Raw genomic sequence first — 15,235 nt, 5'->3', positions numbered from 1 at the left:
ATTCAATTACCATTAGAATGTGAGTGTTACCCAAAATTAATTAGCAATAGCAAATGCTTTTATTTTTTTGACGTGAGATTTAGACTCTCAAACATTTATAATTTATATAAACTTTTATCATTATTATCAAGAATACTAAGAAATTCCAAGGAGGCTTCACTGAATTGATCTTAATTTGTTCTTATTCAAAGACAAACCTTCCTATTCCTACTTCCTAGTTCCTACTTCTACTACAAAGTTCAAGTTCCAAAGACAGAAATTGGGTTGTGAATTGATTCAGATTCACACTCTGCTCGTACTACAGCCAGAGAGTAGTCTTCGCACACTTCAAAGCCCAGTCTCTCTAATGACAGATATCTGACTGCATGCCTTGCTTAGGCTCTGAAACTGTACATCATGAAATACAAACAGGTGGCCCTAAATCCTAAATTAAATTAAAAGCACACAGATATCAATTGAGAGATTTGGTAGTATGAACGAAACACGAAGTGATACATTACGTGTTACTATACAAATAGTAAAATATATGTGTTAAAAAGTTAATAACTTAAAAAATAAATTTTTTCATAATTTATATAAAAACACATGATTTATTATTCTTATTTCGGTAACAATAAATAAATTTTCGATATCAATCACTATTAGCCAAACCAAACCAAAACACATCTAATCTTCTCATTTTCTGTGTTTCTTGTGTCAAGTCTGAACCCGGGTAACTGGGTTTTGTCCATATAAGGCTGTCATTGTCATACACCTTTTTATCTTAACATTACTATTAAAACACATTTTTATTAATGTTTTGGTTAGTGGATGTGATGGGTTTTGGGAGTGTTTTGGGTCAGAGGGTGAGATTCCACATCATGGGGCATCCAAAACTTAACAGCGTGCCCAGAAATCTCCTCGGAGACTGTAATTTTTTCTGTGGGCCCTTCCATCTCGAAATTTCAAGATCTTTGCCTTCCAAGTTTTTAACTGAAGCAAAGGCAAATCAGAAAAATCAGAATCCCAACGCTAGGGTTTTCATCATACCAGGCTACCAGCCCCGATTTGACTAATGGTCAATCACCCTCATCATTCATCAATCAGATTCAGCTCCTCAAAAAACCATTTTTCCTTTGCTGTTTTCTTTTTTATTGAAGTCAAAACAGTGAACTGAATCAAAATATTCAAAAGGGTCAAAAGTAAAATTTTTGGTTTGTCCAGTCAATCACGCTTCTTCTTCGACAGCCTGCGCGTGTGTGCCTGCTTCTGCGCGCGCACACATACGCAGCCAACACTGTTCTAATGCAACGTTTTATTTTAGTTCCATGATTGCACGGTTGCACGAAAGAAGTTGGAAAAAAGCTTTGATGATCGGCATAAAGGCCTATAATCTATTGCTTTTTGTAGTTGTAGCTTTCGGCTTCTCTCACTTGTCCCTATACTGTGGCTTTTTTGCCACACACCATGAAGCGATGCCTTTTCTTCTTGCTCGAGTACCTCTCTTCTTTTTAGGTTTCTATTTCCCTTATTTTTCTAGCTAGTACGTGTTTAGGGTTATAGAGCTACTGTCTGTGGGTAGGAACTTATTTCTCTGGACCACTATGTACATATATTAACTATATCTATCGCTCGTATTCACTAATTGTATAGTTTAATGATAAGATTCATATCATGTGCATAAGATATTAGAGTGAAATTATACATTTGATACATCGTAAAAGATAAATATATAATTCTATACTGTTGATAACTGAAAGTACAAATCATTTTAGTTTAGTGTTAAAACTTAAAACTTGACATAAAAGACATCTATCATTTCAAAGAGACTCGGAGGACAATCCAGTTGCGAATTCAAGCAGGTCTCTCACTAGTTTTTTCGGGTACGAATTTTGAATATATTTTATCATTGAACTTCACCATCTTTTCTTTTCTTACATCCAACACTGCTTAACCAAAAAGCACGTTCAACCAAATAGCGTAACCTAAAAGCATTGGCGACCAAAATAAACACATCCACTAGTTGCATATACACGGTGGAGTGATAAGTCATAAAAAATAATAGTCGCATAATTATATATATATACAACCAAGGGTGGTAAAAACGAATCACTCAGAAAAAGCAACGGAGAATGGGTTAGGGAATTGTATATGCTCTCATGGATGGGTGAGGTACATGCAAAAGGTGAAGGGCGTGAAAGTGAAATGCCAGTTTGAGTTGTTTTACCAAACAGGTGGTGGAACGAATGCATGAAATCGCATATTTCACAGAATAAAGATGGCTAAGAAGACAAATTAGTCGTAATCTCCTATCTCGTGCGTGTGGGACTGGGGGCTACATAAGTTTGTTTCGGTTTCTGATCCAAGAAGCAAAGCTTTTTTTATATGATATGGTTGTCCGCCCATCCCTTTCCTACCAGCAAATTATTCACCTAGAAATCAACTCCCTTCAGGCTTCAATTATTTGAACTTTTACCAACTAGGGTTTTTAGTTTTTACCTTTTCACAATAGTATAAAGAAAGACATCACGTATCATTATATAAGTGTATTGAAATTTTTATTTTTTAAGTTGTTTGTTAATTTTTTAACACAAATATCTCACCAGTTGTGTAGTAACATGTAGTGTACTACTCCGTATTTTGAATACATTGAAAAAACTCTCCTTCTATTGATGGTTATCAAAATAGGCTCATAACTCAAACTGAAAAATGGTATAGAACGCATCCAATCGACAATTGTTTGGCTTTCTCCATCAGCGATTATTAGTCATCAATATTTTTGTGAACAACTGACACTAGTATTATTCTTAAGTGTATTATGTCAAAAATAAGCTTTCTTATTGCATGGTTGATAAGACGTTGCAACTTTACCGTGCAATAAAAAATCTTGAACTAAGAACCCGATTATAGGACATTGCTTTTGCTCTAAAGCTCCCCTTTTCTAAAAAGAAGGAAAGTAAAGTGTCACCCCTAAACAGTTTATCTTAAACTTATTTATTGGCACTCGGCTGAAAAAGGTTTCATTGCAATTGCAGTTATATAGTATGGAGTGCCCTTCCTTTGTGGGCTTTACTTTAGACTTAGGTTCGAACCTCAGCTCACTACAACCCACCAAAACTTCTGTTCAAGTCTGGCTCTTTGCAGTTAAACTAAGGGAAGCCTTGGCCCATTATTATAAACAAGATGGCCTGCCCATAAAGAAGTTCAAGTTTAGCTCTTTGCAGTTAAACTGCAAATTAAATTTTCATCCCACACTCAGATTGAATAATTTAAACATGTGACTGAATAAAGCAAAGGGAAATAATGAACATGATTAAGCATAGATGTGTAGAATGTTGGATAAATATCAACAATGAATGATAAATTTATATATGCTAATAAATAATAAATGCGAATAAATAATTTGACAAAACAAAACAAAGTAATATTAAACAGACAAACTGAAGATCGAGATTCCAGCACTAGGATTCAACGATCTAAGTCGAGATTTCAGCACCAGAAAGCTAGACTTCTGACGAATTTCTTTGTGGTTCTCAAGCCCGGCCCTAGCCTAGGGCGATCGCACAGGGCCTCAAAAAATCGAGGGCACCAAAAAATTTAATTTCTATTATAATGTTATGTTAAGTAAGCGTATAAAAATATAAAATTGGATATTTGTCATACGATGTCATTTTGCAGTGGTGTTTCACTGCTTTCTTGCGATGGAAAGGAACACGGGTTCGAAACTCAAATATGCTTTTTTTTTTTTTTATGCATTTATTTCATCTTTGGTTTAAATAAGTAGCTATATTTCTATATGTGCCTTTGACGAAAGTGGTTTTTACAAATTCAATTTCAATTAATTACCACCCTTTGGCAAATAATAATAATAATAATAGTAGTCACCCAAGTGCAAAATGAGGACCCTTTTCTTTTGAGAACTTTAACTAAAAGCTCTCAGTACTGTTCACTTTAATGAAAACCCACATTTTTACACTAAAAAGTCAATCTTAGTTACAATTTCGTTAAAACTCAAAGTTTTCAAGCTCTTTTCGTTAATTTTCCTTTTTCTTTAGCAATGATGTTCTGTTTCAATATAATGTTAGGGTTTAGGGTTACTTTTCTTTCTTATCCAAGAAAAATGAGTTATACTTTTAATAACATATATGTGGTATTTGGTTTTTCAATAATTTTTTTTTTGGTTCATTCATTGTTTATAATATTATATATAAAAATTAGAGAGAGAAAAATATGACAATTCTTATGAAGCCCTAAGGGACAATAAATTAGAAAATTATCCAATAACTATAAGTTTTATACAAAAATACCTTTCATACCTTAGTTGATTTTTGCTTGTGAAATATTTGTGTAACCTTATCTAAATACAAACTAATATTATGGCTTAGATGTGAAATCTATTTTTTCTTCACTTATAAGTGAGAGATCTTAGGTTTGAGTCTTTTAAATGACAAGTTAGATACCAAATTATGGCCAACCCATCTTGTTGCTTAGCATAATCCCTCACATCCTGCTATCGTTTTATCAAAGAAAAGTTACATTGGCATGCACAAATGTGAACACTAAAACGATTGATTTTTTTTTTTCCTGACATGGAGTTATACTTGGGTACTTATTTTGGTATTGCCCCGGGCCTCAAAAATCTTAAGATCGGCTCTGGTGGTTCTCTTAGTAAGAAGGTTTGGGATTGTATAAGGAGAATTTGTTTTTTCTGTGTTCTAAATTCCATGCAGATGGATATATATATAAATATATATATAAAATTGATTTATGCCTGTTCGCAACAGGTATGAATATGAAATGTGTCTTTTGAGAGACATCTTCTCAGAATTGTGGTTTGCTCTTTGGCGTTCTTTCATCGCTTCGGACTTCATCTAAAAAGATGAGTCTGTTGATATAAAAATTAATTAATTAATTAAATCTAAAATTAATTAAAGATAATTAATTAAGGAATTTAATTATTAGAGCCTCAAAGCCCAAAACTCATCCTTTGATAATCAATTATATATTAAATATATATTAATTGGCATACCCCAAAAGCCCAAAACCCTAAGCCCAATTTTACCATCTAAGGTCCATCACTTCAATAATTTTCTAATAATGATAAAACCTTGTAAAGTGAGATAATTTTTTTGATAGTGACCAATGTGGGACAATGTTGAGTGATATTTCTACTCAAAAATTTGCAACATAGAAAAAGTAAAAAGGATGTGTTGTTATCATTTGTCATTTTTAGTCATTGCGAGATAAAAAGGAGTCGTTTGGTGTCTTGTTCTCATCTTGTGGAGTTATAAAGCAATTTAATAAATTTGTGTGAAGTTTGTGTTGTGTCTGAAAATGCTATCCTATTTTTGAATATGCAACATATATTTAGTTCATACATAAGTGTTTTTTTGAAATTTAAGTCGCTTGTCATAAGCCACTCTTATTGTTTGGTGTAAAAAATTAGTTTAATCTGGATAGTATATAAAGTTTGTGTGTTGAAGGTAAGGTGAATAATTTTTCAGTTTCAAAGGACCATAAGCATTTAGATTTGAAGGAAACTTATCTCTTCCAAAATTACCATATGGTAAAAATGAAATATTTAATATAGTGGGTTATTTAGTCTAATCCAACATGTCACCAAAACAGTCTTAATGTGCACTAACTTACATTGCAGGCAAAATCCAATAAGGGAACTGTTATTAGCACTTCAAAAATCTCATTCTACACTTCTCACTAGTGTATTTTTCTTTCTAATTATAGAAAGTTTGGAGTGCCAAATAAAATTTTTTGAGTGTTAATAATAATTTCCTAAAATAAAAAGGGATAGTATAAAAATCAGATGAAAAAACTGAAAATCTTATTATTAAAAAAAGTAATTTGAGCGGTGATGGTGAACATTCTATCAAATATGCAAAGGAAGATACTTTACTCTGTTAGAACTTGCCCCTTATAAAGCATGATGGAGATGTTTGAGATAATTTATTCCCTTCTTCCCTATTAGTGCAAAGGGAGGTTTTCACACTCTCGTATTTTTGGTGGGAATTAAATAAATCAAACAAAAATAATGAATAATTTAGTATGGATGTTTGAGAAACACGTGTTTATTTTCTAAAATTTTACAAGAACAGATTTTCTAAGTGTGTACTGTGTAAAAGGAAGATAGTTTGAAAGGATAATACTAGGGAGACCAAATTTTTTAAACCAAATTTGCAAACCAAAATGATGTGGTTGTAGATAATTAGATTATTACTTAAGTATAGATTAACATGTTTATTTCTTATTAGTGACACATAATTTAGTTTATAATTTAGGTTAAAAATTTTGGTCTCCCTGCATTACCTAATTTGGGACATATGGCCCCTTGGAGGAAGATCATACAATGAAGGCTTTTCTTTGCACAACAGAGGTCCAACCTGGAGCCTCCTACCCATCAAACACCACAAAATGCCTATCCTTCACACTATCCAAATGAAAGAGGAATGAATGGTTGTCCATCTCCGAAACTTTGAGAGAGCAGCATCTCCACTTTCTATTGCAAATCAAACCCCTCCAAAATTACAAACTCAAGAACAAGGATAACTAGAGAGAAACTAAAACTCATCAGACTGCATCACGTTTCTCATCCTAGTGGCCTCAGAATCTCTCTGATAGGATTTAATTAAACGGTAGGGGATTCAGTAGCCATGGCCTCATCCTCCTCCACACTTTCCATCTCCTCCTCATCCACTCTAGTTGACGCCAAGGCTCCTCGCCATTCGGCTGCCTCATCACCACAATGTGTGACCCTCCCTACGCTTCCTCCACCACCGGTTCAGTCTCAAAACCGTGCAGGGAAGACTACTGCCTATTGTGAGCCATTCATATATTATATCCCTAGTATTAGTTTGCATTATCATCAGTACTTTAGTAGTTATAAAGTACTAATATATGTATCGGACCAATCCAGACAGTTGGTAATAAGGCGAAATCTTATTTGAGCACATGTGCATTTCAGACTGACAGTTTGGTAACATATACTAGAATCTGTAACAAGAACATTACCGCGTAGCTATATACTTAATAATTTTTATTTCAGGTCGTAAGATTGCACGCAATGTCATGGCAATGGCGACAGGGGAAGCACCGGCAGAAGTTGCAACAACTGAGCTGCCAGAGATTGTGAAGACAGTTCAAGAAGCTGTGAGCCTATCATTACTTTTTAATATTAAGTTACATCAGCCTTTGTATTAGTGAGTTCAACAACTTATGTGACAAGAATGATTTGCTTTTGGTGTCTAGTGGGAGAAAGTGGAAGATAAATATGCAGTGTCTTCACTTGTAGTAGCTGGTGCTGTTGCAGTATGGGCCTCCAGTGGAATGATCTCGGTGCGGTTCCTCATCTTAGCACATTCTTATAGTTTCTCAATAAGAACCATAAATTGTTGTGCTCTTAAATGTGTAGAATTTAGTAACTTCTCATTATCAGTTATCCAATTACTGAAGGGTTTCTGTGCGACGGGTATTGTTTGTACCAGGCAATTGATAGGCTTCCTTTAGTCCCTGGTGTTCTTGAGCTTGTAGGAATTGGCTACACTGGGGTAAGTTAGTTTGTAATTTTGCTCTTGCATTCTCTTAGAAAATCTTCAACTTAACAGCGCCGGAAAAGAATTAGATTCATTACTTGTTGCAGTACATGAATAAGAACCATTTGATCAATATAGCACAACTTGATAGCCTGCACCTATTTCTAACTACTTGTCTTTCTTTTCGATATTGCAGTGGTTTGCATACAAGAACCTTGTTTTCAAACCAGACAGGTGAGTCTCAATTTTTCATTACCTTGACTGGAGAGTATAAATAAGTAGTTTCAGTTAATTTACTTGGTCTAAAAACTTTCCAAAAGATGTGCATAATAACATATTTTTGTTGACTTATGATGTCTAAAATTGCAGAGAAGCTTTGACACTGAAGATTAAAGCGACATACAAAGATATAATCGGCAGCAGCTAGAACAAACAGAAAAGTAATGCTGCTGAGGTGAGATGAATTGGTGGCCGGTTTTTGAAGCTTTATCTACATACGTAAATATTTCGCAGCATTGTCCGTAAAGATGTGAACATTCTTCATGTTGTTTGCATAAGCATATTCTGACCAAAGTTATAACTTAATGTCAAGTATGCAATTTGTCTGCGAGATACATGTAACTAGTACTACTATAATTTGTTTCCCTGTTAGCTCCTTGTACTTCATATCGCGATGCTTCTGATCTTTTATTGTAGAAAGAAATGATAAAAGTACACCAAGTACAATAATCTGCAGAATATGCAGTTCTGATCAAGAGTACCTGATGTTTTCCTAGTTAGAAACATTATCCAATCATGAAGTATCCACTACAAATATTTATCAAATTGAAGAAATTAAGTGTATATATAGAGTTGTTACGTTTAAAAAATAATGTTTGAGGAATTCAAAAATCACCTTCATAATAATTGCATCACCTTTTGGAACACTTTCAAACATCTCTCCTCCAACACATTCCACACCTGAAAAAATGAATTGGCTCCCAATTCATATGCTGCACAAATATATTGTGATTAAAATAAAGAAGAACAAAGACAGAATAAATTAATTCATAATTGTAATATTAAATTGTAAGTACCAGGATATGGAGAGACATGTTTGATGACCTGAGGCATATCGTAATTGATACCCTTAATATGAGGATATTTGGAAATGATTAGATTAAGAGTGTGACCCAAACCACCACCAACATCAATAAGTTTGTTAAGTTGCTCAAAACCCTTGTAGATTTGAAGAATCTTCTTGATAACAGTAATAGCGTAGTTGAACATTGCAGTGTGGAAAGCTTGATGAAACCTCGGGTCCGAATCTGTATGCTCAAAGAGGTGCGAGCCGTGGGCCCTTTTAAATGGCCTTCCCGCTTCAACACTTGCATTTTTCAGTTGGGACCTACAAATATAAATATATGAAATGTGAACCAATTAGTAGCTTTTAGATATCTATTGTTCAAATATATATGCATGAAATTGATACATTTGTTGACACTAAAAATTACATGAAAGTTCAATCTTTATGTTTTGAATCACAGTGGCACAATATATCATGTAAACATATTCGAATCAGTCAGAAATCTCTCTTGCAAAAAATTAAGGTGCGAGTTCATGAGTAAAAAAATTACACTAAAAATTACATGAAAGTTCAATCTTCATGTTTTAAGAAAAATATTTTGCCGATCATGCTCGCAGGCATAGGTGTTTCTGAGATATGATTATGAGCCGGATTTATTTTTATCCCAACACACATCTAGACATAGTTCAACAAAATAATAATAATAAAGCATTGCACAATTCATAACATGAACACTGAATCACATTTCAAATAAAGTTCAATCTTCATGTTTCGAATCATAGTGGCACAATATATCATTCAAACATATTCGAATTAGTCAGAAATCTCTCTTGCCAAAAATTAAGATGCGAGTCCATGATTAAAAAAATTCATGTAGTCTCATTGCAGATGCATTGTCTCTTCGATCCAAATTAAAGGTTTTGACTGCTGAAACAATAAATATAAAGTTTTCGCAGTTCATGGGGTTAAACCCCAAAGAAAACATATTCTGGCCACATTGAAGAGGGTAGAAGACTTTCGAATATTGAAGGGTGTGATGAGAGTAAAGACTTATCGTGTTTGCAGACAGAAGGGTCCATTCGAGGTAAGTGTTTTTAATTGATTATGAATTACATCAGTGCCTTTGTTATTGATGGGGCAAGAGGCCAGAATTACACTTCCATGAGGCAGGTGTTTACTTAAAGATCTCCATCACCCAAAAATTACAGACAAAACATTCATATTTAATGCCACTAAATCCTGCACCAGTTGCCAAAGCCATGAACTCTTCTCGGCTCCGCTCCTTTCCTCCCGGGTTTTGAGTCATCATAAGCACATCAATTTGGGAGGTGCTCTTCACGGCGGTGCTAGTCTCAGGCATAACTGGAAGAAGTGCTTCCAAAATAATCACTTTCCCATCGTCTGGAATAGCATTGTAACAATTTTTCAACAGCTTTAGGCATTGTTGGTCACTCCAATCATGAAGTATCCACTACATATTTATCAAAAGATACATTATAACCATTGTTCGCATGACCTCAAACTGAAAAGGAAAAAAAAAATAATGCTTGAGAAATTGAAAAATTACCTTCATAAAAATGGCATCCCCAGATGGAACACTTGCAAACATGTCTCCTCCAACATGTTTCACCCCTGCAAAATAAATTCACTCCTATTTTAAGTTGCACGGCTGGTATAAGATATAAAAAAAACTAATTAAGAAGGAAAATGATTTTCGCACGCCTATTTTCTTCTTTTGTACACCGCTGTTTATTTAGAGTCTCTTGATTCTGTATGTTTTATTCAATATGAAGCCTAAACATAAGTGCATAGTGAGAGGCAAAGGGTCGGTGTGTAGAAATCACTTTCCAACTAAGTATTATGAATCAAATTAATTTACCAGGATATGAAGGAGCATGTTTTACGACATGAGACAAGTCGTAATTGATACCCTTAATATGAGGATGTTTAGAAGTGATTAGACTAAGAGTGACTCCCAAACCACCACCAACGTCAACAAGTTGGGTAAGTTTCTCAAAACCCTTGTAGAGATGAAGAATCTTCTTCATGACAATAGTGGTGTGGTTAAACATTGCTGTGTTGAAAACTTGATTAAACCTGGCGTCTAAACCTGGATACTCAAAAGCATGCGTCCCATGGACCTTGTTAAATGGAATTCCTCCTTCAACAACTGCATCTTTCAGTTGGGACCTAGCAATGTCAATGTATACCACTCAAGTTAGAGTTAAAAAGATAAATTACTATTAATTAGGCTAATTAGAACAGAAAAAAGCTAGTGAGACACCAAAACTTTTTCACCAATGAGTCGTGACTGATGTGGAAATTTCTATAATTTGTTGTGAATAAATAAGTTGCAAGTGATTTCAGATATGAAACAAACGAAAATTTGCCAAATGAGTTTAAACTACTCGATTTAACAAGAGTTGGATCATTAGCCGGCTAAAAATGAGTGATGGACTAGAAGAGAAGGCAAACCCCTGGATAGCTATGCTTGCCGCATTATTTCTCGTATTTTTTTGTGCTGACAATTTTTTATTATTATTACTTTGTATTAAGTAGTTAGATTTTTTTGTTACCCAAAAAAGGAACGAAGTTCCATTAGAATTATTCAAAATAATAATTGATTTTCATTCTAAAAAGGTCGGAGACCAATACTCACATATATTTAATTAAAGACAAAAAAGGAACGAAGTTCTAATAGAGTTATTCAAAATAATAATTGATTTTCACTCTAAAAAGGTCGGAGACCAATACTCATATATATTTAATTAAAGACCAAGTTCTAATTAAACTAAATTTCAGGACCATTGCTTCCAATTATTTCTAATAATTTTACTAAAACAAAATATAAATGAACAAAAAGAAGAGAAGGGTTAAGACAGTGTTTAATTAATAAGCGCAAGAGAGTAAGTAGTACTAAACATACCAGCTGTCTAGGAAGACCTTGTCTTGAATCAATGCCATCAAGGGACCCAAAGAAACACTATCTTCATTAGTCACAAAGTAGTTGGACACAGGGCCAAGGCTGTAGAGCCTCTGAGAATCAGGCCCATCTTCTTCAATAGCAGCAGCAGAGCAGCTGAGAATAGAGTGACTGGCAAGGAGCCTTAGAATACGATCCAACATCATAGGTGCCTCAGAGTTCCTGGTGCCTCTGCCGATATGAGCTGCAATCTCTGATGAAGAGAGTTTGGCGCCAGGACTGGCTTTCGCTATGATGTCGAAAACGCCTAGCTCGATTGCTGATTGCATAGACATGGACAGAACAGAAGAAAACACCAGCTGCATGGCATAGCAGAAGTTTTCCTCTTCTTCCAGCTGCAGGGCCATTGGACAGTCTATATTTGAATTGTGATAATGCCACTTGAATGTGTTTACTTATCTTCTCTATATATAAAGCTACAACTTCCTTTTGGTTAATTCAAAAGTTTCGATAATACTTCACTAAAATATTAATATGTTAAATTTACATTTCTCACTGATGCGCACCATTGTGTGTGCACGTGCCTTCGAAAAATCCACACTCGGCTCACTGATGCGCACCACATTCCTAAACGCTACATAGCTACATCACGTGGGATCCAGCCGACAACTTTATTGGCCATCCAAACCAATGCCAACGGCTTGTTTTCATCCGACGGTCTTTGTCGGCCACCCAAACCAAGGCCAACGGCTAGGTTTCATCCTACGGTCTTTGTCGGCCACCCAAACCAAGGCCAACGACTAGTTTTTCATCCGACGTCCCATCTTATTGATCTAACGATGCAAATTCAAACTTTATTTTTTAAGTCTAATTTATGAATACATCAAATCTAACAATTGAGATCGAAAATGATTAAATCTAACAGTAAAAAATAAAAAATAAAAATCTAAACATCCAAAATTAAAATCAACCCAAAAACTCTATAAATATCTATGTACTTTGTGCACACAAAATTCACTTTTCTCATACAATTCTTCCATTTTTTTTCCTTTCTAACCACTTCCAAAACTATTTTTTTACCATTTTCAAATTTTTCAAGATGCAAAAGATCATATATATGTCACATCCCGGCTCGGGACGGATCACTTCCCGGGCCCGCTCCACCACCGTAGCACGATATTGTTCGCTTTGGGCCCCGACCACGCCCTCACGGTTTTGTTTCTGGGAACTCACACGAGAACTTCCCGATGGGTCACCCATCTTGGGAATGCTCTCGCGCGCTACTCGCTTAACTTCGGAGTTCCCATGGAACCCGAAGCCAGTGAGCACCCAAAAAGCCTCGTGCTAGGTAGGGATGGGAATATACATTTAAGGATCACTTCCCTGGGCGATGTGGGATGTCACAATCCACCCCCTTTAGGGGCCCGACGTCCTTGTCGACACATTTCCGGCCAGGGATAGGCTCTGATACCAATGTCACATCCCGGCCCGGGTGGGACCACTTCTCGGGCCCGCTCCACCACCGTAGCACGATATTGTCCGCTTTGGGCCCCGACCACGCCCTCACGGTTTGTTTCTGGGAACTCACACGAGAACTCCCAGGATGGGTGACCCATCGGGAAGTTCTCGTGTGAGTTCCCAGAAACAAAACCGTGAGGGCGTGGTCGGGGCCCAAAGCGGACAATATCGTGCTATGGTGGTGGAGCGGGCCGGGGAAGTGGTCCCACCCGGGCCGGGATGTGACATATATATATATATATATATTAGGGGACCTAATTGGTCAAATGATGAAGGTGGTGGTGGAGGCTTGGATGGGTTTGTTAGAAATGTTATTTATACGTGTTCCATGACTTTCGTAGGTGTAGAAAGGGTTCTCATGTTTATATAAAATATAAAGTAGATTGTTTCTTATTTTATCCGCAGCAAATCTGTACCATGATATAGACAAGATCTCATTAATAGAAAAAAGGCGATGTATATCATGGTGTCGGGGCCAGGTGCCAGTTCCACTTTGTCTTGGTAGAGTAAGGTTCCTCTCCGGATTCTCTTTGTGAGGATCCTAGAGATCTTCCAACCGTCGTCAATCGTGCGATTAATTTTTTCAAGTATTGTTTATATTCAATTTTAAATAAAAAAAATTTACAATGATTTCTGATCGCACGATATACGATGAACAGATACGATTGAAAGATTCCCGAAATCCTTTTAAAGAGGATCCAGAGAGGAACCTCATTCGTCTAGGTAGGTCATCAAAACATTTCCACAAGAAGAATTATGGCGCTTTAAACAACACTAGATAGGCATCAGCAAATTGAAAAGATGATCACATCTATAATTATAATTATAATTGATAAGAGTTCAAAGCTTGAATTAAAAGGCATCCAACACAAAATTTTGATGAGTAACTGTTGCCTTAAAAATTATTAAGCCTGTGTGGTGTACATGTCGAGTAACTAATGAGCTAACTATATTCTTCTAGTGAGGCGTGCCAACTCACGACCTAGACCCATCATCTGATCTGACCCCACAAATGAAGGTGTAAACATCATAACTCTAATCTCTTATGTAGTCAAACTATTTTGTTCACTCCGTTCTTGCCGAATCTTCAAGTAGCAAGCTCGGTCGACGAGGAGAATAAATGTGGTAATGGTGTCGATTGCGCCACTGACTTTTGTACTCAAGTGATCACGGTCTATGAAGGAAAACATTTTGGCCTTGGGTTCTAGAACTTGAAGATAAGGTCTCTAGTCATTGCGAAGTCTAGGATCTTTTGCACTAGGTTCGATTGCTTCAACTATATTTTTGAAAATATAGGTGCGTCGAATTGGGATCAAACTGTAAGGGCACAAATACTCAAAATAGATAAGTGTCTTGACTATGAATGCACCTGGGAATAACCAATCATAGACAAGCTTGACTTTCAATGTATCAAACACTACGTAACTTGGCAACACCTTACTTCCTGAGAAGCTAATGAGATGACCTCTTCCAACAAGAAATCCAAAGATTCCTCACTGACAGAGATTTGGATAGATAGCCAGCCGAACTTGAAGCAGTACTGTTACTCCAAACTGAAGATACTTCTCAATCGCCTGATTTTATGGCTCTAGCACTGTTAATCATTACTGAAGATGTCTCTGGTTGTCAATGCAATGATGTTATTCCAAACTGAAGGTTTGTTGATGGAGTTAGGGAAGTCAGTGGTTTCTTAGAGTATGAGAGATGTTCGTGTAGAGCAATATTTTGAGCAGGGCATTTGTGAGTTGAAGGTCTTTTTCACGTTGTCAACTCACTTCTATTTATATGGGCGAGTTTCCTGATAACTAAGTATGCTGCAATAAAGTCCCACTAGACCTATACTTCTTCAACGTCTCTCTGAATATCTCAACATTTTCCTATCACTAGCTAAACTAATCTACACGCGGCTTTGGCCAGTTCGACGAGAACTAGGACTCTGAACCTTTAGATACATTCCTTATCTTAATTAGCAACAAACTTTGATTCTTAGAGTGATTTGAATCTTATCAAACCCATCCTGATCCTATATAGTTTTACTTTAATTAGGACTAGGCCGAAACACTACTTCACCTAATCCGCCTTTTAAGAATCCTATTCTTGTTAGGACTTGGTCGCATCCATCGTGGGGTGGATACCATCTGGCCTGCAGGAATATATCATTGGGCCAAGAATTAAATCCTATTGTGAATTAACCATCTTCGGTCC

The 15,235-nt window shown here is 35.9% G+C and overlaps 2 protein-coding genes across 2 annotated transcripts; one reads left to right on the top strand and one right to left on the bottom strand.

Moving 5' to 3' along the window:
• The first annotated feature begins 6,417 nt into the window (after window positions 1-6,417).
• Window positions 6,418-8,278, top strand: LOC125469030 (protein CURVATURE THYLAKOID 1B, chloroplastic-like). The gene is made up of 6 exons (XM_048565902.1): window positions 6,418-6,810; window positions 7,037-7,140; window positions 7,240-7,326; window positions 7,476-7,538; window positions 7,720-7,757; window positions 7,893-8,278. The coding sequence occupies exons 1-6, from the start codon at window positions 6,645-6,647 to the stop codon at window positions 7,948-7,950; spliced, it is 516 nt and encodes a 171-aa protein (XP_048421859.1). The 5' UTR covers window positions 6,418-6,644; the 3' UTR covers window positions 7,951-8,278.
• A 1,389-nt stretch (window positions 8,279-9,667) lies between these two features.
• On the bottom strand, window positions 9,668-11,959 carry LOC125469029 (caffeic acid 3-O-methyltransferase 1-like). Its single transcript, XM_048565901.1, has 4 exons — window positions 11,516-11,959; window positions 10,469-10,779; window positions 10,157-10,221; window positions 9,668-10,060 (listed from the first exon to the last, which is right to left on the bottom strand). Exons 1-4 carry the CDS (start codon window positions 11,917-11,919, stop codon window positions 9,764-9,766), a joined length of 1,077 nt encoding a protein of 358 aa, XP_048421858.1. The 5' UTR covers window positions 11,920-11,959; the 3' UTR covers window positions 9,668-9,763.
• Between the last annotated feature and the right edge of the window lie 3,276 nt (window positions 11,960-15,235).

The sequence above is a fragment of a genome, unplaced genomic scaffold (assembly GCF_019419815.1).
Source record: "Pyrus x bretschneideri cultivar Hongxiangsu unplaced genomic scaffold, Pyrus_bretschneideri_v1 Contig40, whole genome shotgun sequence".
NCBI lineage: Eukaryota > Viridiplantae > Streptophyta > Magnoliopsida > Rosales > Rosaceae > Pyrus > Pyrus x bretschneideri.
This window is presented reverse-complemented; position numbering and strand designations above follow the sequence as displayed.

Bases quoted from the DNA above. Each gene is read 5' to 3' on its own strand.
- LOC125469029 (XM_048565901.1), bottom strand. From the start codon at position 11,919: ATGGCCCTGCAGCTGGAAGAAGAGGAAAACTTCTGCTATGCCATGCAG. The intron at 10,780-11,515 runs GTATGTTTAGTA...TGACATTGCTAG, and splicing joins AAGGTCTTCCTAGACAGCTG to GTCCCAACTGAAAGATGCAG. The intron at 10,222-10,468 runs GTAAATTAATTT...TTTATTTTGCAG, and splicing joins ACATGCTCCTTCATATCCTG to GGGTGAAACATGTTGGAGGA.
- LOC125469030 (XM_048565902.1), top strand. From the start codon at position 6,645: ATGGCCTCATCCTCCTCCACACTTTCCATCTCCTCCTCATCCACTCTA. The intron at 7,141-7,239 runs GTGAGCCTATCA...TTTGGTGTCTAG, and splicing joins TGAAGACAGTTCAAGAAGCT to TGGGAGAAAGTGGAAGATAA. The intron at 7,539-7,719 runs GTAAGTTAGTTT...TCGATATTGCAG, and splicing joins TAGGAATTGGCTACACTGGG to TGGTTTGCATACAAGAACCT.